The sequence below is a fragment of the Pleurodeles waltl genome, chromosome 1_2, assembly GCF_031143425.1.
Source record: "Pleurodeles waltl isolate 20211129_DDA chromosome 1_2, aPleWal1.hap1.20221129, whole genome shotgun sequence".
NCBI classification, from domain to species: domain Eukaryota; kingdom Metazoa; phylum Chordata; class Amphibia; order Caudata; family Salamandridae; genus Pleurodeles; species Pleurodeles waltl.
This window is the reverse complement of record NC_090437.1, coordinates 184,797,514-184,823,748: the sequence shown is the minus strand read 5'-3', so window position 1 is coordinate 184,823,748 and position 26,235 is coordinate 184,797,514. Positions and strand designations below refer to the sequence as shown.

Here is a 26,235-nt window from a genome sequence, read left to right as displayed (position 1 = left end):
CCGTAGATCGAGTACTATTTATTGTTGAGCTTTGAGAGTGTCAGGTAACGACGAAACACTCCATGCAGTTCCAAAACATTCCGCATGAGAGCAGTGTTCGACAAAAAAAAACACTAAACAAACGCATGTGGGATAATTCTTGCAATCATGTGCAGCAAAGAGTTGTACAGCATTGTTGGGGTTAAATGGGAATAGGGACTGACGTAAGAGCCTGTTTAAGGTGAGGACCCAGAACTTCCGGATCCGGCTCGCTAGGCTGGTAAATGGGCTGGACCTGTTACTTCAAGGAATGAGAGCAGCAGCGCAACGAATCATGAAGGTGTTTGTGACCAGACGAATCCCACATGAGGGGCAGCAGCTCCTTGCACAGTCCAGCGAGTAAGCAAAGTCGGGTACTGCATGTGGGGCAAGGACGCCTGTTTTTATTGCAGTATTTCTTACTACTAAAGATAACATTTCTAGAACGCAGGATACAGTTGGGATTTTGTTTGGGAAAGATTGGTGCTGTCAACTCTGTACGTTTTGTATTCCATGCGTTAATAACTTCTTTAGTCTATGTTTATCTCTACTTTCTTGTAGTTGTTCTGAATTTATAATGCGGCTAAATGGGACCACAAATACCAGAATAAACATAAAAATCTGGACTGGATTAGCTTCTCAATCATTCGTGAGCCTGGGAACTGAAGTTTGTCCTCTGAATTTTAATTCGCCCTTACTGACCCGCCATGCGTCTCTATGTGTTACTGGTAAATATTAAATAATCGAAAAGCAGTATCACTTGTAGGCAGCGGTAGGTAGGGGCCACGAGCTTCCCATGGTAGCCTATCTATCCAGTCCTGGCCTGTTTTTTCTTTACAGTCGGGTATATGTAGGCTAGTTACCTTTATTTTTAATGCATCCTTTACTATTGAGGATCGCATGTAATGGAATACAGCGCTACAAACACAATCTCACCCACAGCGCTCATGTGGCTGCTTGTAAAATAGAACAAATTGAAGGGAACATCCAATTAATTTGGCAGTATTTAAATCATCTCTTTGGAAATGGGACTACATACAGCAGAAATCTCGGTTTCCCCAGTTCCATTCATGAATAGCTCATTCAACCAATTCTTGTTTTGCATTTTTGCAGCTTGTGATCCTGATTTTATAATGAGATGAACGGGGCTACAAATCCCATAATGCAAAGAAAAACACCTGAGCTGGATAGCTATTCACACATATACCTACGAGACTTGAGAGTTCAAACAAAGCTAGATTCCAGGGTGACTGACCACGAAATTCGTATTAATTACGACTCATCACCGTGGCAACAAGATGACCTGGTGTCGGAGCCAAACCTCTTTTAATTTTTATATTGTGTTGGCCTTGTACAAATCATTTTCGGGTTTTAATTGAATTGTTTCAGTTGAACGAAAAGATGACTACAAGTCACGGAACGCACTGGCATTGTATGTAAAACAGATAGTGTCTCTGTGACATGGAGATATCTGAACAGTGGGCAAGGGTGTCAAGTCCCAACAGGAAGCGATCAACCCTGCTGAGCCTCAGTGCACCACTGTTACATTAGGTGCATTCCTTCTGTGCACCACGGTAGATATGAGAGCAGCTTCTCCACTCTTCTAAAGGGTTGATGCTCTTTGGGCCAGATGTACAAGTGGGCGGGTTGAATTGCAGATGCTGTCCTTTGCCAGTTTCTTTGACTCAGTAATTTATGTGGACTGTGCCGCATGAACTAATCCTGCAGGCCATGCAAAAGCCAGTTTGCGAGGATTCACCGAAATCCCGCCTTATTAATATTCATAATGTAGAATTTTCTATGTGACTGTCAATGGAATCATAGAGGGAGTTATGTAAGGTACCGAACCTCTCCTGTGTTCTGGATGTGCCAGCATAGAAACACAAGGTCTGTGAACTGGACCAACAAAAAAAACATATGTCACAGTGTTAAGGGAATCAGGGGAAGGGACGCAGGAGCCTGTGGTATCTCTGTCTCCCTCTGATGGCCGCAAATCGTTTATACAGTTCCTTGCAAGAAATTGCTTCCGAGTTATGACTCGGATACAAGTCACGTTCATCAATGTCACTTAAGTAGGCGCCAAATTTGTCTTTTTTTCAACCCCAAAGCCTGGCTGTTTGCGTAACGCAGGCTTTGCAAAAAAAAAAAAATGTACATCTCACCTTTTATTACTTGCCTGGCCCCTTGATGGAATCTGGGTCTTTTGACAATTAATTGTAAACAAATTATAAATTCATTCTAGAGGGTTCTGCAATATGCATTAGATTGGGAAAAGAGAAACGGGATTGGCATGTGCAAAACAGTTATTCGAAGGATAGACGACTGGGGTTGCCACATTAAGTTACTTCTTCTCTACTACAGGTCTTTTATCATCTGACTTTGCTTGGAATAAGATTTGCAAATTTTTTAGATCTACTGTGGCAGGGAGGGTATCATTTGTCTTTGTAATTGATGTGCTGTAGTTTTCTGTATTTGATCTCCATGTGTTATGCAAAGTAAGAGGTTTGTTCCATCACAAAGCAAATTGTCTTTGTCCTGAGTGTTTCAGTTTTAATTAGAATGAGTTGTGCAATTTACCAACATTCTCTTACCTGTAAGTGGGCCTCAGGGCTGCTCTTTTATCCTCCTTTCTACTTCTAACTCCCCCTCTGCCATCTGTTTTTGAGTTTCTCCCAGCTTGCCAATGCCTCAAACGTTTGGTGTCCCCAAGGAAAGCAATGGATGGTGCCTGCTGTATGGAAGTGTCACCTGTTGGAGCGAATTTCATTTCATCACCCTGAATCGGGTCTCTTTTTAAAAAAAACAAAAAAAATCTCACTATAGACCGGCAACTTAAATATCCATTTCATTCACAGGATAGACATATAAAGTTGATTATTCAACGGAAGTGCTCCTACTAAATCTTTTGAGGCAAGGAGCTATGTGATTGCTGTTTCCACTTGAAATAAAGACTGTTCACCTTTGCACCCTTTTAATGTCTACTGGACCACAGCAGGAGCAAGCAAGTGCCTGTGACCACTTTCCTTCCACTCCTCTGATCATGCAACCCCCAGCTCTAAGTCTCATACCAAAAATTATACTGGCACTACTGCATGTCTTTTTCTTAATAAATACTCGGTCCTCCACACACCAGTTTCCTTGGTGATGCACACCAACTTCCCTACTATTACACACCAAAATGTAATGAACATTTTGCAACAGAAAAATGAGCACACCATTCCATAACTTCGTCCAGCGACAATGGTGCTACTTCAGTGACTTTCTTCTGAAAGTCTGCCACACTTCAAGTCTTTTTACCTTATCCTGTGATTGGATGCTTGCAGTGCGGCATCCGAGCTGTTCTGCAAATTGCATTGCTTGCCCTTACAACTTTGCAGGCAGGTGTTCAGCACTTTTAAACACGTTTATCTTCAGTTTCTCCATGCTCAGTGCTTCGTTTACCAATTCCCTTATCATAAATATGTCATCTGGTAAAGTCATTGCCATCCTATGTCCACTGGACAATAATATAATGCTTTCCAGTGCCAACTCTTGAATATATGCAGCAATCCATCACATTCACTGTTCTCCATTTAACACACCAGAAATCTCCAGTATAATGCATTTCCTGTCCTTAAACTAAAATATCTGCTGCAGAAATGTAGTAAAGTGTACATGACCATCCCTTTGGTATGGTCTTGCCTTCATGTATGCTCCCTACATATTGTCTCACATTGCTTCATATTGTTATACACCCTACCCCACCCACTACAAGCCCTCCCCACTTTCCCAAAAACAAGGACGGACGTTCTGCTTTGTCTTTAAATAATTTGCTCCTCACCAATTTAGGGTGTACCTTAGCCATATTCAAAATGCCTACCCATCACCTCACCCTATACAGCAGTAAAGAGAAGGCACAAGTCGATGCTCAGCAGATGTGATGTTGGAGGCTCAAGTGTCTTCCTCGGCCCTGCCTGCAAAGGGCCTGGTCCAATGTGTATTGATTGCCCAGAAGCACCCGTGACGTGACCCTATGAACCGAGAATTCAACACATTTCTACCGGTGTCCCATGAGACTGCCAGCAAATAAAAATGAATACTTGTGCTGGGCTGCGTGACGGAAGAAAGCTACACACATCTATAGGATTGGCAGATTGTAGAGAAGATGATTATGACAAGGTGATATTGTGTAGGAAAGTACCATCTTTCTTGGCATGTTACCCACAATTTCTACTTGTTTGTCAGTATGTTCTGCCTGTCTCACTGAGATCCTGCTGGTCAGGACCCCAGTGCTCATAGTTTGTGGCCTAATGTGTGTGTTGTCAGTAGTGCTTAACTGTGTCACTGAAGTTCTGCTAACCAGAACTTCAGTGCTTATGCTCTCTCTGCTTCCAAATTAGTCACTATAGTTTAGTGACTTCCTATTCCAATTGGCGAACTAGACCCCTCCATATAAGTCCCTAGTATATGGTACCTAGGTACCCAGGGTATTGGGGTTCCAGGAGATCCTTATGGGCTGCAGCATTTCTTTTGCCACCCATAAGGAGCTCAGACAAACCCTTTCGCAGGACTGCCACTGCAGCCTGCGTGAAATAGTGCACACACTATTTCACAGCCATTTTCACTGCACTTAAGTAACTTGTAAGTCACCTATATGTCTAACCTTAATTTACCGAAGGCTAGGTTCAAAGTTAGTAAGTGTGAGGGCACCCTTGCACTAGCAAAGGTGCCCCCACACTGTCTAGGGCCAATTCCCCGGACCTCGTGAGTGCGGGGATACCATCACACGCGTGCACTACATATAGGTCAATACCTATCTGTAGCTTCACAATGGTAACTCCGAATATGGCCATGTAAGGTGTTAAAGATCATGGAATTGTTCCACCATTCCAAATCTGGTATGGGGGGGCAATACCATGCATCCTGGGGGCTCTACCATGGACCCCCAGTACTGCCAACCAGCTCTCTGGGGTTTGCACTGCAGCTACAGCTGCTGCCATCACACAGACAGGTTTCTGCCCTCCTGGGGTCTGAGCAGCTCAGTCCCAGGAAAGCAGAACAGTGTATTTCCTTTGGGAGGAGGGTGTTACACCCTCTCCCTTTGGAATTAGGTGTTACAGGCTTGGGAGGGGTGGCCTCCCAGAGCCTCTGGAAATGCTTTGAACGGCACAGATGGTGCCCTCCTTGCATAAGCCAGTCTATACCGGTTCAGGGACCCCCAGTCCCTGCTCTGGCGTGAAACTGGACAAAGGAAAGTGGAGTGACCACTCCCCTGTCCATCACCACCCCAGGGTTGGTTCCTAGAGCTCCTTCAGTGTGTCCCTGGCGTTAGCCATCTTGTTTTCCAAGGTGTAGGGACACTCTGGAGATCTCTGAGTGGCCAGTGCCAGCAGGTGACGTCGGAGACCCCTCCTAATAGGTGCATACCTGGTTAGGTAGCCAATCCCCTCTGAGGGCTATTTAGGGTCTCCCCTGTGGGTTCCTCTTCAGATTCAACTTGCTTCCTTCAGGAATCCTCTGCATCCTCTGACCGACTGATCAACCGCAAACTGCTCCAGGAACCGCTGTAACTGCAACAAAGTATCCAAGAAGGCTACTGTGACTCTGCAACTTCAGCTCCAGCCAGCAACTGCAACAGTTTCCAAGGTGTGCACGCTCTGAGGACTCCCTGTCTTCACCCTGCAACAGAAGGACCAAAGAAATCTCTTGTGGAGTGACAGAGTCACTTCCCTGCTCCTGCAGGCACCTCCTAAGACGATGACCGGTTCTCTGGGACTCCTCTCCTGACGACGAGAATGCTCCCTGGAACACAGGTGGTGGACCCCTTTGACTCAGACTGTCCTAAGGTCCAGCTGTCCAAATTTGGCAGAGGTAAGAGCTTGCCTTCCTGGTTTGTGACAGTACCCCTGTGTAGGAGGCTGGACTGGCTTGTAGTGAGTACCAAGGGGTACTTACACCTTGCACCAGGCCCAGGTATCCCTTATTAGTGTATAGGGTGTCTAGCAGCTTAGGCTGATAGATAATGGTAGCTTAGCAGAGCAGCTTAGGCTGAACTAGGAGACGAGTGAAGCTCCTACAGTACCACTAGTGTCATATGCACAATATCATAAGAAAACACAATACACAGATATACTAAAAATAAAGGTACTTTATTTTTATGACAATATGCCAAAAGTATCTCAGTGAGTACCCTCAGTATGAGGATAGCAAATATACACAAGATATATGTACACAATACCAAAAATATGCAGTATAGTATTAGAAAACAGTGCAAACAATGTATAGTTACAATAGGATGCAATGGGGACACATAGGGATAGGGGCAACACAAACCATATACTCCAAAAGTGGAATGCGAACAACGAATGGGCCCCAAACCTATGTGTCCTTGTAGAGGGTCGCTGGGACTGTAAGAAAACAGTGAGGGTTAGAAAAATAGCCCACCCCAAGACCCTGAAAAGTGAGTGCAAAGTGCACTAAAGTTCCCCAAAGAGCACAGAAGTCGTGATAGGGGAATTCTGCACGAAAGACCAAAACCAGCAATGCAACAACAATGGATTTCCAGACGAGGGTACCTGTGGAACAAGGGGACCAAGTCCAAAAGTCACGATCAAGTCGAGAGTGGGCAGATGCCCAGGAAATGCCAGCTGTGGGTGCAAAGAAGCTGCTACTGGACAGTAGAAGCTGAGGTTTCTGCAAGAACGACAAGGGCTAGAAACTTCCCCTTTGGAGGATAGATGTCCCACGCCGTGGAGAGTCGTGCAGAAGTGTTTTCCTGAAGAAAGACCGCAAACAAGCCTTGCTAGCTGCAAGTCGTGCGTTTAGGGTTTTTGGATGCTGCTGTGGCCCAGGAGGGACCAGGATGTCGCCAATTGCGTCAGGGGACAGAGGGGGCGCCCAGTAAGATAAGGAGCCCTCTCAGAAGCAGGCAGCACCCGCAGAAGTGCCGGAACAGGCACTACGAAGTGGAGTGAAACGGTGCTCACCCGAAGTTGCACAAAGGAGTCCCACGCCGCCGGAGGACAACTCAGGAGGTCGTGCAATGCAGGTTAGAGTGCCGTGGACCCAGGCTTGGCTGTGCACAAAGGATTCCCTCGGAAAGTGCACAGGAGCCGGAGTAGCTGCAAAACACGCGGTTCCCAGCAATGCAGTCTGGCGTGGGGAGGCAAGGACTTACCTCCACAAAACTTGGACTGAAGAGTCACTGGACTGTGGGAGTCACTTGGACAGAGTTGCTGGATTCAAGGGACCTCGCTCGTCGTGTTGAGAGGAGACCCAGAGGACCGGTGATGCAGTTCTTTGGTGCCTGCGGTTGCAGGGGGAAGATTCCGTCGACCCACGGAAGATTTCTTTGGAGCTTCTAGTGCAGAGAGGAGGCAGACTACCCCTACAGCATGCACCACCAGGAAAACAGTAGAGAAGGCGGCAGGATCAGCGTTACAGAGTTGCAGTAGTCGTCTTCGCTACTTTGTTTTGCAGGCTTCCAGCACGGTCAGCAGTCGATTCCTTGGCAGAAGGTGAAGAGAGAGATGCAGAGGAACTCTGATGAGCTCTTGCATTCTTTATCTAAGGAAATCCCCAAAGCAGAGACCCTAAATAGCCAGAAAAGAGGGTTTGGCTACTTAGGAGAGAAGATAGGCTAGCAACACCTGAAGGAGCCTATCAGAAGGAGTCTCTGACGTCACCTGCTGGCCCTGGCCACTCAGAGCAGTCCAGTGTGCCAGCAGCACACCTGTTTCCATGATGGCAGAGGTCTGGAGCACACTGGAGGAGCTCTGGGCACCTCCCAGGGGAGGTGCAGGTCAGGGGAGTGGTCACTCCCCTTTCCTTTGTCCAGTTTCGCGCCAAAGCAGGGCTGAGGGGTCCCTGAACTGGTGTAGACTGGCTTATGCAGAAATGGGCACCATCTGTACCCATGAAAGCATTTCCAGAGGCTGGGGGAGGCTACTCCTCCCCTGCCTTAACACCTTTTTCCAAAGGGAGAGGGTGTAACACCCTTTCTCTGAGGAAGTCCTTTGTTCTGCCATCCTGGGCCAAGCCTGGCTGGACCCCAGGAGGGCAGAAACCTGTCTGAGGGGTTGGCAGCAGCTGCAGTGAAACCCCTGAAAAGGCAGTTTGGCAGTACCCAGGTCTGTGCTACAGACCCGTGGGACCATGGGATTGTGCCAACAATGCCAGGATGGCATAGAGGGGGCAATTCCATGATCTTAGACATGTTACATGGCCATATTCGGAGTTACCATTGTGAAGCTACACATAGGTAGTGACCTATATGTAGTGCACGCGTGTAATGGTGTCCCCGCACTCACAAAGTCCGGGGAATTGGCCCTGAACAATGTGGGGGCACCTTGGCTAGTGCCAGGGTGCCCACACACTAAGTAACTTAGCACCCAACCTTTACCAGGTAAAGGTTAGACATATAGGTGACTTATAAGTTACTTAAGTGCAGTGGTAAATGGCTGTGAAATAACGTGGACGTTATTTCACTCAGGCTGCAGTGGCAGGCCTGTGTAAGAATTGTCAGAGCTCCCTATGGGTGGCAAAAGAAATGCTGCAGCCCATAGGGATCTCCTGGAACCCCAATACCCTGGGTACCTCAGTACCATATACTAGGGAATTATAAGGGTGTTCCAGTATGCCAATGTAAATTGGTGAAATTGGTCACTAGCCTGTTAGTGACAATTTGTAAAGAGAGAGCATAACCACTGAGGTTCTGGTTAGCAGAGCCTCAGTGAGACAGTTAGGCATCACACAGGGAACACATACCTATAAGTCACAAACTTATGAGCACTGGGGTCCTGACTAGCAGGGTCCCAGTGACACATAACAAACATACTGAAAACATAGGGTTTTTACTATGAGCGCTGGGCCCTGGCTAGCAGGATCCCAGTGAGACAGTGAAAACACCCTGACATACACTCACAAACAGGCCAAAAGTGGGGGTTACAAGGCTAGAAAGAGGCTACTTTCTCACACCCTGTGTACCGCGTCATCTCTATCTCCCGGGGCCTCTGTGCACTTTTCCAAGAATCCTTCGTGCACAGCATGGCCCTGGTCCCCAGCACTCCATCCTGCGACGCGCAACTCGCTGAGTTGTTCTCCGGCGGTGTGGGACCTTCTTTTGTTGTGCTGCACCAACCGCATTTTGCATCTTCTTTGTCCCCGTGTCCTGGTACTTCTGTGGGTGCTGGCTGGTCATCTGTTGGCCCTCTCCAGTGTTGGGAGCCCCCTCGGCCTCCTCAGTCTGAGTTGAGGCCCCTAGGTCCCTCCTGGGTCCAGGCAGTGCCATTTTGATGCAAACCGCGACCTTGCTTGAACCAAGGCTTGTTGGACGAATCCAGCGCTGCAACTTGCCTGCATCCAACATCTCAAAGTGGGATATCCTTTGCATCATGCAGGAACCCGCAGCCATCTTCCTTGGTGCTCTAATGCAGACTTCTTCTAACCCGAGAATCCTCTTTTGCACCATCTTCTAGGTTGGCAGGGGCTCCTGTCCTTCCTGGAATCTTCTGCCACTTCTGGACTTGGTCTCCTCTCTTCACAGGTCTTCAAGTCCAGGAATACAACACTTGTTGCTTGCAGTCTTGCTTGGTTCTTGCAATACCTCTAATCATGACTTGTAGTGTGTCCTAAGGAAACTTGCAGTACTTTACTCCTACTTTCCTGGGACCTGGGGTGGGGTATTTTACTTACCTTTGGTGTTCTCTTACACTCCCAGAGATCCTCTACAAACTACACTTTCCAAGGGGGGAAATCGTGATTTGCATTCCACTTTCTTAGTATATGGTTTGTGTTGCATCTAGGCCTATTGCTTTATATTGCAATTTCTACTGTTTGCACTATTTTGTGACTATTTACTTACCTGATTTTGGTCTCTAGCGTATATATTGTGTATAGGTCTTACCTCCAGAAGGAGTATTGCCTCTAAGATATTTTTGGCCTTGTGTCACTAAAATAAAATACCTTTTATTTTTGGTACCATTGAGTATTGTCTTTTATTGTGTATAAGTACTGTGTAACTATAGACTTGCATGTCTCCTAGTTCAGCCTAAGCTGCTCTGCTACAGCTACCTTTAGTCAGCCTAAGCTGCTAGAACACTCTCTACATTTCACTAATACGGATAACTGGACTTGGTACAAGGTGTAAGTACCTAGGGTACCCACTAAAAACCAGGCCAGCCTCCTACATATAGGCAATCAATGCACATTTAATTCCCTCAGTAAATCCAAGCTACGTGCAGTATGTTCTGAGGCAAGCCAGTCATCATGACGAGGAATCATTAGACAAGTTGTAGCCATGTCTTGGTGAACTTGACAGTACCTGTATAAGTGACAACCTAATGAAGGACAAGAGGGACCAGGTAATTCAAGGCTGCAAATTCACTGTAGTGAGGTGCTCGATTCTGAGGGGATCGAAGATGAACCTGAATGCAGTCCTAACAATAGGCAGATCACGAGCTATTGGTCAGGTCAGAGAAGGCCCGATTTGATAGAAATACTTCACTGTGGAAAGGACACAAAGGGCCTAAGTTATTTTGTGGCAACAAGAGGATTGAAATGCAGATGTTTAACCAAAGGCAGAGTGTACAGCTTGCCGGAGGTAGGGCATTTTTGCAAGAGTGTTTCGCTCACAGAGGGAATTTAAAAAATGACCAGTAAAACTGGAAGGGTCACATACACCTGGCAAAGGGGGTAGAACCCTCTTCGAGTTCAGACAAATGCAGTAAACATAGAGGCGGTGATGATGATGAAAAATGCCTTATCTCGTTCATGAATCATCACCAAATGCCGAAACAAGCTCTGCCATGGTGCTAGATGGGCATTTGGGGCAGGGGAGGGGCGTTAATGGGCAGTTGAAAATGAAACTTCAGCTGTAGGAGACAAAAACAATAGTTTATGCCTATAGGAGACTGGAACCACTACTAGGGGTGTTGGAAGTCACTGTGAGACACAGAAAAATTAATGTTGTTGCCCACTTTATTGAATAGTGTGTAACAGATTTTAATCAACTATAAAATGGCAGAAGTGCTAGAGTGTATGTACTTCACAATGGATGTGTGCACAAGAGGGGGGAAGACCTTTTGCAGGATTATGACTATTTGTTTTATTGCCTGGGGTTTATGAAGTCAAAATCCTTTGAAGTTACACATTGATAAAACTGTACAGTCAACTGCACTGCAATGTAGGAAAAATACCTTTCACGTAAGAGATATGTGAGGAAAATGCCCCTTGTGTGGTCACCCCCAATGTTTTGCAGAGTTTTATTGCTGGATTTTAAACTCTGCTCACTGAGGCACTGCTGTCCAATGTGTTTTGACCCCTAAAACATGTAGACATTGGCTAATCGCTGATTGGTATATTTAACTCTCCTATAAGAGGTATGATAACTGCACCCATGGCATGGAAAGTTAAATGTCACCTCTGGGTTGCAGCACTAATTGTGGCATCCATTGGTGTGACCAGGAAAACATAAGACCTACCAATGTAGCCTGAATGCTGCAGTTTACACCTGCAGCCCAACCTGTCAAAATAAACCCCTTGACAGTGAAAAACCCTTCATTTTAAATATTAATAATTCACCCCTTTTAAGGGAGGATGTTTGAAATTTGAAAATGGAACTTGAAGAAATTTAATATCATTGTGTCCTGCAGTGACAAGCTTCCAAATGTTATTTTCACTATGGAAGCACCATGCCGTCCTATGAGAAGACTGGGGTACAGATTAGAATATTAATTCTGTATCTTGAGTTTGAAATCAGCAAGAAAAATCATTCAACCACTCCTATTTATTAAAAAGAAAAGCCCAATTTACTGGGGAAATCGGATTTTTAATAAATATTTAGGAAAAGTACCTTTTTGAAATGAACCTCTGGTTGAGTGAGTCTTGACCCTTGAGTGCTGTTCTAGAGGTCCTTTAACCCTTGACTGTGTCTAAGTGGGCTTCTAACACTGCTGAAACAATGGGCCTTAGAAACATTTTTGACTTCCAGACCTCCAGAAGATCGTACCAAACACCCAGGCAGATCTGCTGCTTCCGCTCAAAGATTCTTTATAACAGCAAATTCATTTCAGTGGGCCCTCTGTAAGAAGGTATCCAGCTTTGTGGCATGCTTGTCAGATTCAACCTGCAGCCTTATCCTGCTGAATGACTCTGAACTCTGAAAAGCAGAGTAAGTCCAGACACAGAAACCTTCATTGTGCGAAGGTGTGAAAGGTATCCAGCCGACAAGTGGACTTCACTCATTAGATTTTTAAATTTTTGGTTAGTACTTTCCTCCTCAAAGCTTTTCCTGCCCAAATCAACTGCTTCAGTGACACCTCTTATAATGGCTGTCCGGCCTTGTGGAACTGTTCTTGGATATAACCTGCAACTTTGCCCCGCTGGAGGATTTTGACTTCCATTTCAGAGACTAAGGCCCAAGGTAAAATCTCAAAACAGCTGAATCTGTTTGGTGTATCTGACCCACGCACCATTGGAGCTGACCTGAAACAGTTCCTTAGTCCCAGGCAGCTACAACCCTAGCGTACCATTGGCACTTTACTTTTTCTTGATGATTTTTCACTTAAATATTTAAAAATCATATATTCTCTTCCCCTTACTGCGTTTGTTTTTCGGTGTCATTTTGTTTAATGAACTTCACTCTCCTTTTATAAATTAGAGTAGGCTTGTTTGTATTGTTGTGTTATTTACTTTTTTTTACTGTTTCCTTCTAAATGCTTTACACCTTTCCTTTAACTTAAATTTGTCTGCTCTTTGCACAGCGACAATAGGGTTGAGTTCCAGTTTAAATAAATGGAGTCTTTGACTGGATGTAAGAGGTTAGTGAAGTTATTATTAGTGGTGGACTTCCATCGATCTCAGTTAATAATTCATTTTTTTAGAAGGAACATTTGAAGCTGGAAAGGGACAGAGTGCTAGGAAAGGTCAAAGAACCTGCCCCATGGGTCTCGTCATGGTCGTTATGACAACATCTAAGCAGCTCCGTACTGCATAGATATTAGGCTTCTGAATAAAGCATGAGGGGATCACAATACACGTGGACTGGGGCATCTTGTTCTGCAGGAAGAAAATGGAAGGGTCAATGATGCCTCATCGTCATTAGAAATTGGGCTTTCACAGTCAGTGTGTCGAGTCAATCTAAAATTTGAAGGGAGGTAATGGCAGTGAAATGGGGGGCTAGATGAGCGGTAAGTGACTGTTATTGCCACTGTTTGCAGGTTCTGATTCACAGCCACCCCACATCGAAAATTGGACTCAACTGCAACTATGTGACATGGAGTTGTACTACCAGCCAGGTGATGAGAACCTTGCTGATTTTTCTGCAGCATAAACCTCCACCATGCATGGAAGCTGACAAAAAAAAAAAAACTGCATCTTCCTCATGATGAGATGTGCCTGTCCCTAGGCAGTCTTGCTGAAGGACATTGTGCAGGCGGAGACTGGCGATGAATGTCTACAAGCAGCTGTGAATTCAACCAGGGAAGCAACATGAAGGACATTCTTAGATGGTCAGTGGCATTTGAGTGCTGAAGCCCGATCGATCCCAAGAGTTTTGTGGTGGATAAGACATTAACTATATTTGTTCCCCAAAGGGGCCATAATTTGAGGATGCTGCAATGTAGTGCCTAATGCATTAAAAAAAAAAAAGCAACAAAATGCTGGTCCCCAAAATCATTAGTAGGAGCCTGAGTGGGGGGGGGGGGGGGGGAACGCCCTTTACCACAGCTTCTGCCGCTGACCTATAAATTCTCCCAATTCTTTGTCTGGGACAGCATCCCTTTCCCTGCTACTGCTGCTGAGACACTTGTCTGTGTCGTGGACCTACCGGGATCCTGTGGGGGCCCTGAGATGACCCACGACCCAGTTGCATGGCTGCTAGACCCGGTAGCCCTGCCCTGGTAGTGAGAATGCGCAGCCTCCTGGTCCAACCGCTGCCGCATGGCATGAGAGCCCACTGGTGGACTCTGTGAGGGAAGACGTCGGAGCTGTGGACAATATTGGGACCTGACTGTGGCCTCCACAACTTCATCAGGGTGTAGGGGTGTAGGTGCGAGTGGTTCGGCGCCTGCGGCTTGTCAGAGCTGTGAGACCTGGGTGTGTGCTGTCTGCGCGGCGCCGGTGAGGGTGTGGCAAAACGAGGAGCCAGCTGCGCCAGAAGACCAGACGCCTGCATCAGTAAGGTGCTACTAAGTATGCCCCTCTCTCAGCAGTGCTTCATGGAATTGGCTTGAGACTATTTCCCCCACTCTTGGACCTGGCAGATGTCCTGAGTGGGGGAAGTGGTACCTGGAAGTCAGCATCGGCTGAGCCTTGGTGCACATCTGCTGCCCTGTGAGGGTGGACGTTATACGATGACTGGCCCCAGGCCAAGCAAACTAATGTGGACTATGGCGGAAGTGATTGGCAGCATTTAGGGCCTGTGAAACTGAATGGGTGCCACTGGGCGGCCCCCACAAGATAAATATGGGACTTGCTCCAGCAATTGGAGCCGGATATTGAGGGGGACTAAAACACTGCACTGGCTGATGGGGGGGATCCACCAGTGGGTTCTGGCTAACTAACGGGCCTTTCCCTACAGACACTTTCCTCAGGGCCCTGGGACGAATACTCTGGACATAGAGGCCAGTACATTGCAGTGCATTATTGACCATGGGGAAAGACAAGGGGGTGAAACCAGCACAGGACAACCGGATAGAACTGTGACCCTCCCGGAGGCGACAGTGGTGGTGCAACAGGGGCCTACAACGGCAGAACTAATGGCTGTGATACAGGGCTCCCGGGTCACGCTGGTGGGGAAGATGGACTTCATGGCTATGGATATCAATCATCTACGTCTGAACCTCCGTAAAGTTGCAGACTGCACAGCTGTCATAGAGGATGATGAGACTACTCTCAAGGCAGAGGTTAAATAGCTGAGCGCCGAGGTGGATGGGTTGAAATGCAGTGCTACGCAGACAGAAGAACAGCTAGGAGATGCAGAGGGACGGTCGAGGCATAATAACCTCGGCTTTGTGGGATTCTTGGAGCATACAGAGGGCCCCTTGGTGGAGCTCTTTCTGGAGCAATGGACTACCCAGACCCTCAAACCCCCAAGACTGTCCAACTTCTTCACGGTGGAGAGGGCCCACAGGGCACTGGCACCAGAGCCATGACCTGGGGCGCCCCCAAGGGCCTTGATTGCGTGCCTCTTTAATTACAGTGATGCTATTCTGCAATATGAGTGCACACGCAGCCATCCATGCTACGAGAACAAACATCTTCCTTTATCCTGAAGATACCCGGAGGGTGCAGATGCTGAACAATAACTTGATGGTGGCAAAAAGGCAGTTGAGAGATCACAACTTTAAATATAGTCTATTATACCCTGCTAAATTACAAGTGCAGCACAGGGGCCAGGTCTACTTCTATGAGTCCACGCTTGCCATCATGTACTGGCTAGATAACCTGGAGCAGAAAAAAGATTCTGGCACACTGGGAGGATGAGAGGTACGGTTGAGTGTTGTTCACCGATCTGCCAGACATAGGAAACTCCCTCGACCTGAAGGCCTGTGACGAGGCCCCCTGATGCAGAAAGTTTCTTGGTATGTCCAAATGTCACTCAGGATGGAGCTGCCGGGGTCACTGGATCAAGGCACCTTTTTCAAAGATGAGGCTGGTGCCAGACAAACCGAGAGACAGTACTGATGCAGGCTAATTAATCTTTCTCCCTAACACTGGCTATTTTTCATAAGTCACACAAAACACACTTAACACAAGGATTTTGTATGGTCCAGACACAACGCAACGCCTTAGGGGTTCCCCAGGTGGATGGTATCTGAATTAATGGGAGAGTGGATGTCGTAGGTTATGCAGAGTCGGTAGGTGGGGGAGTGCCAGTCATTTTCTAGTCTGCTGAGCACCATCCAGGAGCTTGCGGACCGGGCGTGACCCGGCTACTCGCCTAGCTAAACAACCTTCTAACACTTGCATTAGTAATTTTAGGGGAAGGAATGTGTGGGGATGTGACTGGCAACCTTCTGGCTGTTAATAGAGCTGGGAGGAAATTGGGATATTCTGCCTGTGGTACGGGGTAGGTGGTACTGGGGAAGGGTGTTGATTGTTTTGTTGGTTATGTTTTTTGTTTGCAATCTTTGGAACCATGCATTTGATGCTTATGTACACTGGGGATCATCACATGCAATGCGAAGGCCCAGTAGGAGGGTGCTACAAACTGGCCTGGACAAATATGCCCGACCAGCGGACTGACTTCAAGTTCCTTACATGGAACGTTTCAAAATTAAATAAACCTGAGAAGTGCAGAAGGGTCCATGCCTACCTCAGACGCTACAGAGTTTCTATTGCATTGCTGCAAGAAACCCAGATGTGGGGTGACGGGAATATCGGCTTCGCACGTGGGGCCCTTATATGGGTGGCTCCCAGTGTACCGTTTCAGAACCTGGGGATGTACCTATACCTGGACGGGCGATTTGTGATACTTCATGGCTCCCCAGATGTCCACAATATCTGTGTGATTAATGTGTGTGTATATATATGCTCCTAATATGGATAATTGCACTTTCTATGGGGAGGTACTGGAGAAGGCGCAGGGGTTTCTGCGGGCAGATATCCTCATGGCTGGGGACTGTAACTGTGTCCTAGGTGGGGAGGTAGATCGGGTTCCTGCAAGGTAGGGCACCAAACCACGTATGACCAACGCCTTTCGACAAATGATATGGGGAATGGGATTGGTAGATATTTGGAGGGCTCAGCACCTGCTATCCTTCATATACTCCTGCTATGCCCCCGGGGCAGACACACAAAGTAGACTGGATTATTTATTTGTACAGGGGAGGCCACACACCCAATGCGTGACGCAACATATCTGGCCGAGTACATATCAGATCATTCACCTTTACTTTTGACCTACTCTCTAGCAAAGGAGGTACCCAAGGTCCGTTTATGGAGGATGCGGGCAGAATCTCAAAACTGATTTGATTTATAGGGGTGCAATTGTTGACGATCTGAAGGACTATTTCTCCCTCAATTGGGAAACCACTCAAACCAAGGCGACGGAATGGGATGGGGATATAGGAGTGCTGATCCTTGCATAACATGCTCTGAAACCTTACTACAGTCACTGAGGGGTCTGTATATCCTACTGTTACTGCCAAGTGTAGTGAACTAAACATGGGGGGTGTTTAAAGTCGGTACGTTGGTCCACACTTCCTAAATGGTTCAAAGTGGGTAATGTAACATTTTGCCTTTCACAAACAATAATGATGGCTATATTGCTTATTAATGCATCCTCCGAAGTGGTGTTGTATGAAACTGAAATGCCAATAAAATACATTTATCTAAAAACAAATTAGGTGCCTTAGTGGAGTTGTGAGCCCGGGGCAGGCCTTACCTTATTTTATGTCCTGTCTGGAGTTGCAGCGCCACTACTAGGCTCGAGCCCTTGACTGCCTCTCAGCTGCCCCAATAATTCTGTAGTCCGCCTGTTGAAGAGCAGCATGCACACCATCCGTGAGGGGGCGCAACAGTCCTTGTTTTATTTTCCTTATATTCTTTAGAAATAGGCATTTATGGAGCTAAAAGAAGTACTGATAGGCCGTCTCCCTGCTTTGTACATTAAAGCTGAAGCAGAACAGAGCGGGCGTTGTTCAAGAGTTGTATTCACATTAAATGAGTGCTGGCCGTGCCCAAATGCAATTGCGACACAAATGATTCCAGGCATCCGCCAGTTTACACACTGGGGCCATCAAGGGGTTGTCAAAATGAAGGTCAGATTCTGAGGTGTGATACCTAGACCTAGATGTTTTGATAGAGGCAAACTGTTAGTTGATATAGTGGCACTGTGAGGCGGAGACACAGTGGCCTCAGGCCCAGTAATCACTGAGGAAGAATGCCTGACAATGTTAAAAATAGCGTGCCCACCCAGTTGTCTCAGAGAGACACTTGATACAACAGAGACATTGACTAGTCTGGTGTCCAGTTCAGGGGCAACGTCTGCGTGTTTACAAACGTAAGGTCTTTGTTTATTGCTGGGGAGGAACCTAATCTGTATGGGCACGTTCTAGTACTTCTGCCACTGCAATGATGCATGTCTACGCACACATTTCTCCACCTCCTACCCACCTCACCACACTGGACATAGGTTCCAGGTAGAAGTAAATGGAAGCAGTACTTGCTCAGGTGTCAATCGGCACCTGGGATCCCAGGTGTGCGCCATGTGTGGTACTGGGCAGAGCATTTTCGTTTCCTGAGCTAATGGACCTGTCCTTTGAGACTTATCCCTGGATGCCAAACCCATGTTAATTCTTCTACGCTTTCATCATAAGACTTCATTAATTTTATTAGCTCTGTATAACAATTCCAATTTTTTTTGAAGACGTGGTGGGAGAGAGGTCTTTTTTCTCCCCAGCTCCGTACTTCATGGTGAACTTTGAGTGCTCGAAACCTGGAATGAAATCACCAACATAACATTTCGAGAAAGTCTGCCTAGTCTCTTGTAACGCAGTGTCTACTTTTATCAAGCTCTTCAAAAACTAGTGTCAGGTTGTTTATAATCTATCATGCTTATAGGAGATCTACAACATTTGTTTCACGTTGAGAATGGCCCAGTTTATCAAAACATAAAATATATGGTTAGAACTATCGTCTTTTGGATTCACATTTGGAAACATGACCACTAAGCAATTTCTGACTTTGTGTGTTTCTTAGTTTTGTTCAACTGTCCTTTCTAGCAGTAGAATGAGCATTCAGAAGCATATAGCTCTCTGAAGATTGGCACCCTGGGCATGGGCCCAGCTCACCCATGTCAAGTGCCAGCCCTGCCACTCCCTCAATGCTCACCCCAGCCCAAAACTCCTCCTGGATATGATGCCCATCCAACCATGAACATTGTTCTCCCACCTGCTAATAACACACATGTTGCTTTCATAAATAAGGAGAAAGAGAGTTCAAGATGTAAAGGGAGTTTAAGATGTAACATCAAGAGCAGTGATTCTTTAAAAATCAATGTGATAGTGACAATATGAACAAGTATTTAAGCCAATTGATCTAGCCTTGGAAAGCTGGTGCAATTTATTATTATTATTATTTAGTATGATGATTATTATTATTGCAAGCAAATGCCACAAAAATTAAAAGGGGAAAATAGGAAAGCACGTAGGCACCGAAATGTCAGAGCTGTACGGTTGCAACAAAATAATTAAGTTTAAATTATATATATATATATATATATATACAGGGAGTGCAGAATTATTAGGCAAATGAGTATTTTGACCACATCATCCTCTTTATGCATGTTGTCTTACTCCAAGCTGTATAGGCTCGAAAGCCTACTACCAATTAAGCATATTAGGTGATGTGCATCTCTGTAATGAGAAGGGGTGTGGTCTAATGACATCAACACCCTATATCAGGTGTGCATAATTATTAGGCAACTTCCTTTCCTTTGGCAAAATGGGTCAAAAGAAGGACTTGACAGGCTCAGAAAAGTCAAAAATAGTGAGATATCTTGCAGAGGGATGCAGCACTCTTAAAATTGCAAAGCTTCTGAAGCGTGATCATCGAACAATCAAGCATTTCATTCAAAATAGTCAACAGGGTCGCAAGAAGCGTGTGGAAAAACCAAGGCGCAAAATAACTGCCCATGAACTGAGAAAAGTCAAGCGTGCAGCTGCCACGATGCCACTTGCCACCAGTTTGGCCATATTTCAGAGCTGCAACATCACTGGAGTGCCCAAAAGCACAAGGTGTGCAATACTCAGAGACATGGCCAAGGTAAGAAAGGCTGAAAGACGACCACCACTGAACAAGACACACAAGCTGAAACGTCAAGACTGGGCCAAGAAATATCTCAAGACTGATTTTTCTAAGGTTTTATGGACTGATGAAATGAGAGTGAGTCTTGATGGGCCAGATGGATGGGCCCGTGGCTGGATTGGTAAAGGGCAGAGAGCTCCAGTCCGACTCAGACGCCAGCAAGGTGGAGGTGGAGTACTGGTTTGGGCTGGTATCATCAAAGATGAGCTTGTGGGGCCTTTTCGGGTTGAGGATGGAGTCAAGCTCAACTCCCAGTCCTACTGCCAGTTCCTGGTAGACACCTTCTTCAAGCAGTGGTACAGGAAGAAGTCTGCATCCTTCAAGAAAAACATGATTTTCATGCAGGACAATGCTCCATCACACGCGTCCAAGTACTCCACAGCGTGGCTGGCAAGAAAGGGTATAAAAGAAGGCAATCTAATGACATGGCCTCCTTGTTCACCTGATCTGAACCCCATTGAGAACCTGTGGTCCATCATCAAATGTGAGATTTACAAGGAGGGAAAACAGTACACCTCTCTGAACAGTGTCTGGGAGGCTGTGGTTGCTGCTGCACGCAATGTTGATGGTGAACAGATCAAAACACTGACAGAATCCATGGATGGCAGGCTTTTGAGTGTCCTTGCAAAGAAAGGTGGCTATATTGGTCACTGATTTTTTGTTTTTTTTTGTTTTTGAATGTCAGAAATGTATATTTGTGAATGTTGAGATGTTATATTGGTTTCACTGGTAATAATAAATAATTGAAATGGGTATATATTTGTTTTTTGTTAAGTTGCCTAATAATTATGCACAGTAATAGTCACCTGCACACACAGATATCCCCCTAACATAGCTAAAACTAAAAACAAACTAAAAACTACTTCCAAAAATATTCAGCTTTGATATTAATGAGTTTTTTGGGTTCATTGAGAACATGGTTGTTGTTCAATAATAAAATGAATCCTCAAAAATACAACTTGCCTAATAATTCTGCACTCCCTGTGTGTATATGTGTGTGTGTATATATATATATATATATATATATATATATATATATATATATATATATATATATTTTTTTTTTTAACATTACAGATAATTTTAGTAGACCCCTATGGGTGTTTCCTAGGTGGCACACATACTTACAATAAGTATATCAACCCTTTTTAGTTTTCAAACATAGCATAAAAAAAATGTGATTCTTGCTGCCAAAAAGAAAACGGACAATTGGCTTAGAATCGCTGTAACTGAAGACCGTTTCAAAACACTAGGGTAACTAAAAAATGATAAATATGGAAAGAAAGAGAAGTAATTGGCAATGTAAAGTATCGGCCCTACAGCAGTAGCACTGAAGTGCACTTTTTTTGTTTTTTAATGTGCACATGTGATCAGGCAAAAGGCCGTCATTCACTCGGAAACACTGTCTGAGTCAATGGCTGAAAACGGCTTCTGAATATGCCCTGTGCTATATGCTATGATGGGTCAGAAGCAGGATGTGAATGACAGCTAAGCAGACCAATCGATGAGGGGGCAGGACCATAGCTCCTCCATATAGTAAACAACTGAAGAAATCGCAACCCTGGTTAAGAAAAAATAAAATATTTGTTTTGAGGTGACAACTTGTGATGGGTGGCTGATTTTCAGCTGTTATCTGCTGCTTACAAAGAATATCTGTAAACTGGGAATAATAGTATGGCAGGATGTGTACTGAGCGGCATAATTTGCAGAAACTGCTGGAGTGTATGTTTTCTGAGTCTAGGAATCGTGGTAGAGCACAGCTGAGGATTTGAATTGTTAGATAAAAAAATAATACTGTGCGTCCTATTGAGTAGAGTGATGCTTAAAGTGTGTAGTGCTGGATTGAGGGTGTGCAGCATGTGTAGTATTAAAAAAAAAAAAAATAGCCAGGGAGGAGGCATGGTCTCGCCGGGCTGCAAAATGGTCGCTCATTCGAGGGCTCTGCTGTCCGATCAACATAAATCCTTAGTAATTGCATATTCGTGGGTCGTCCAGCTCACAATCCCGGTGACACAGGACCTCGGAACATCGTTGGCTCACTGATTCTGACTGCAGGCTGCCAAGCTGCTGCTGGGCTAGGACTGGCAGCGGCCCCGCAGGATGGCTGGCTGCCGGGCAGGTGGGCTGTGAACCTGGTGGTTCTGGAGGGGTCGTGCTCAGGGGCTTCCTCGCCCTGCGCCTCCTGCCAACTTGGGCCTGGACCCTAATATCGGTCAGGTGCAATCTGCCCGATCGCAGCCCGCAGGTCAACCGGCCGCGATTGCGTGCTGAGTGGCTGGCCTGGGAGGGTGAATGAGGGCCCTGGGCATTGCTGTGCTGACTGGTGCTGGGAGCGCAAGCGGACGACTGGGGAAGAACTGAAATGTGCTGGCTGTTTCCTAAGCAAGTAAGGTTAAACTTTGCGTTAAAGTTTATTCTTATCCAAAATAGGAGCCCACAGCGTAGCGACCTCTTCCTGTGCCTTCTGAGCGAAAACTGTTGTTTCTCATTCGGAACGCACAGAGAGTTAAACACCGCGAGCCAGAACACATTCAAACAACAACAAAAGAATACATGTAATTTCTTCACATGCACGTGCATGTGCATGACATCATACAAAGCTTGACTGTATATAACGTTACATCTTCTTTCCCTTTTGAAAACAAAACGTTCTGTTTCATAGCACATTAATAAAGAAAGAAATCTTTGTACTTTGACGGTACAGAAACATTACGTGATGTCCTGCAAGCTTTATCATGAGAGTGAATACTTTCTTTGGCAACCTGTGAAGTCTCTGCAACAGACCGATTGTTTTCTGAAGCACAAAAACTTAAATCTAAAATTTCTTCATCATGCTCTAATGAATGAAAAGGATATTTTTGTTATCCAAAATCTTTCTTGCCTGTTCACAAGACAGTTTAACTACACATCTTCTACACCACCACCCCTTTTTATCCAATAATAAGGAACCTTTAGATACCTTCAATATGCGAACTGGTGAAGAATAAATAGAAGATCCCTTTTTAACTCTAACAGGACTTTTGATCAAAACCCAATCACCCACTATAAAACTCTGTTCTTTTACACGAAGTGTGGCATCAAAATTACTTTTCTGCAAATTATGTTTGGTTGTTGCATTAATTCCCACTCTGTTTGAATCTAAACAAGAATAATATTTTGGTTGCCCTACTAAGTTTTTAATCCAATCAGGACAGACTACAGTCCTAGGATCCCTTTTCCTTAACAGCCTAAACGGAGAAACCCCTTTAGTGTATTGCAGGGTAATCATATAAGACCAAACCTTTTTATTCAGATAATTTTCCACCGAAGTATTAAAAGCAAGCGCAGTTTGTATCCCCTCCTTAAAAAATCTGTTCATTCTTTCTACCAAACCATTCGAAGAAGGGGAATACAATGCAACCCTGAGATGTTTAATGTGATGTGAATCTAAAAAGTTTTTCTTTGAGTTGAGGTGAAATGTGAACCATTATCTGTAACCAATTCTTTTGGTGCCCCTTCAATATTAAAAATCCAGTGTAAAAACTTTATCACAGAGGCTGTATTGGGCGTATATGTGAACGCAAAGTAAACCCATTTAGAATAGTAGTCAACCATTACCATAAGAAATGTTTGTTCATGGGGTAACAAATCAAAAGGACCTGCAATATTCAATGCAATTTTGTTCCAAAACTCAACAGGGAGAAGAACACAATGTAATGGTGTCTGTGAAGTTTTCCAGTGTTTATCAGATAACAAGCAAGTTTCACATTTGTCAATCCATTGAGACACATTCTTATCCATTGAAGGCCACCAAACATATTCTTTTAAGATATTAGAAATACCTCCAATACCTAGGTGCCCTTGATGAGCAGACTCAATTAAATTACTGTGTAAAGATGCAGGTGGAAAACAATGATCTGCACGCATCAAAACTCCTTCTACTAACGAAAGCACTGCTGAAATTTGGGCGAAGGCTTTCAAAGAGTCAGGCAAAGAGCGTTATTCTGGCCGCCCTTCTCTTACATAAATTATTGCTTTCTGCAAAACTGCATCCTTTTTAGATGCATCCATCCAATCTTTATATTGAACACTACCCACAGAGTCCAAAACATCTTCAATGATTGCCACAACACACTCTGTTTCATCATTTTCATCATTTAGACCAACACTTTGTAGTGGCATTCTGGACAGGCAGTCTGCCCTGACATTTCAACCTCCAGAAATATACTTAATTTCAAAATTGAACTCTTGTAGGCGAGAAAGTAACCTAACCAATCTGGAAGATGCTTTAACAGTTCCGTTTCCATTCAACAAACGTAATAATGGTTTATGATCTGTAAAAAGTTCAAATAGAGTACCCCATATAAAAGTTTTGAACTTTTCAACAGCCCAGGAACACGCAAGAGCTTTTCTTTCAATTGTAATATAGTGAGATTCTGCCAGCTTCAAACTCCTGGAAGCAAATCCAATAGTACGTTCCTGCCCTGAATCCCACTGACAAAGGACAACACCCAATCCTTTTTGACTAGCATCAACAGTGATGGTACATTTATGACCCGAAATATAAGATAACACTGATGCCTTTATAATCAATTGTTTGACATCATTGAAAGCTTCATCGCAAGAACTGTTCCAAACAAAAGATATGCCCTTTTTAAGCAAAGACCGTAGAACAAATCTTGAATTATATTCTGTCATGCCCAGAAACTACCTAAGTGTATCTTTATCTTTTGGAGGGTCAACATCAGTAACGGCTTGAGTAACTGACAACTTAGATTTAATGCCTTCTGAAGAAATGGAATGACCTAGATAATCCAACCTATCAGTTAGAAATTTACATTTTTTAAGTCCTAGAGTGATACCAACTTTTTTGAACAAATTAAAAACTTTTCTTAGAATGACAAGATGTTCAGCAACACAGTTTGAAAAAATGAGTACATCATCTTGGTAAGCCTGCACTCCCTCAATTCCTTTCAAAATTTGATCCATACATTTTTGAAAGACACTGGCAGCAGAAGCCAACCCAAAAGGCAATGTCAAAAACATATATGCTCCAAAAGGAGTCACAAACGTAATGAGATCAGTTGACTCTGGTGCTAAAGGTATTTGGTGATATGCAGATTTAAGATCCAATAAACTAAAAAAAATTGCAGTACCAATATTTGTAAGAAGATCTTGAATCTTTGGTAAATGGTGACAATCAACTAAGATATTCTTGTCAAGAGATCTCAGATCAGCACACAAACAAATCTCACCACCCTTTTTGCACACAACAACAATAGGACTGACCCACTCAGAAGCATCAGTGGTAGTAATGACACCTTCACGGATAAAATCGTCCAAATTTTTCTTTAAATCCTCTCTCACACTTAACGGATTAGCTCTGACTTTATGAGCTACAGGAACAACATTCTGCTTCAATCTTATCACATGCTCAAATTTGTCTATTTTTCCAATTTTAGAGTTCAAAACATCTTGAAAATCATCTAGCCGTGTTTTTAAAGCGCAATCATCAACAGTGTCACCTATGTAAGAAATCTGAGTGTCATTGACTTGTACAGGTTTCTTAGAACCGGGAACAAGTTTCAAACCCATCTTTGCTAAGTCTTGCCAGCCCAAAATATTTTTGCCTTTGACAGCAACATAGATTTTAGAAGTAATTTGTCTACCCAAACATGACAAGGTTTCAATGAAAAATCCTAACATATCAATATCATTGTCCCCATATGCCTTGGGAGAAATATCAGTTTTATGCAAGTGAAACTTATCAGACCATTGAGCGTAATAAAGCTGATCTGAGATAATATAGACTGGTGCACCAGAATCCGCCGTCATACTCAATGTGTAGCAATTAGCAATGATCACTTCACAAAAGGGACCTTTATATTTGAAACTTGGTTGAATAGAAACTGAAGAATCAACGGTTAGGACCATCTTATCAAAATCAGTTTTGCAGAGTGACAATATCGTTATGAATTTGGACACTGCTAACTTGAAGTACACTCTTACGTTTACACACAGATTGGAAATGACCTATTTTGTGACACTTAATAATTTTTTTGCCTAAAGCTGGACATTTAGGACTGTTGCCTACATGTGAAGCAGAACCACATCTAAAACATACTAAATTTGGCTTTTTGTATACAGGTTTGATAATGTTATTTTTAAGCGCAAGCGCATTAATTGAATCAGAACCTTGGAAGGAATTAACCACACAGTTACTAGACGACACAGAAGAAATACATTTGGATGACACCATAGCTCTTTCAATGCTTTTCGCCATATCACTAACTACAGAAAGAAGAGGATCCCTGCAACTTAAAATCCTCTCTTGTATTTTCTTAGAGAATCAACTGTACACAAATTGATCTCCGATGTAGGTATCCAGCTCTGGACCATAATTACAATTCGCAGCCAAATTTCCCAGAGCCGAAATGTACTCCTCCACAG

At 44.5% G+C, this 26,235-nt stretch overlaps 1 protein-coding gene across 1 annotated transcript in view; it reads left to right on the top strand.

Annotated features, from left to right (window-relative positions):
- Positions 1 to 222: 222 nt before the first annotated feature.
- GRHPR (glyoxylate and hydroxypyruvate reductase) overlaps positions 223 to 26,235 on the top strand; it is a 194,882-nt gene continuing 168,869 nt past the window's right edge. The window contains exon 1 of the mRNA XM_069237577.1: positions 223 to 378. Coding sequence (XP_069093678.1) covers positions 290 to 378 — 89 coding nt within the window. The 5' untranslated portion in view covers positions 223 to 289. The remainder of the gene's footprint in view (positions 379 to 26,235) is intronic.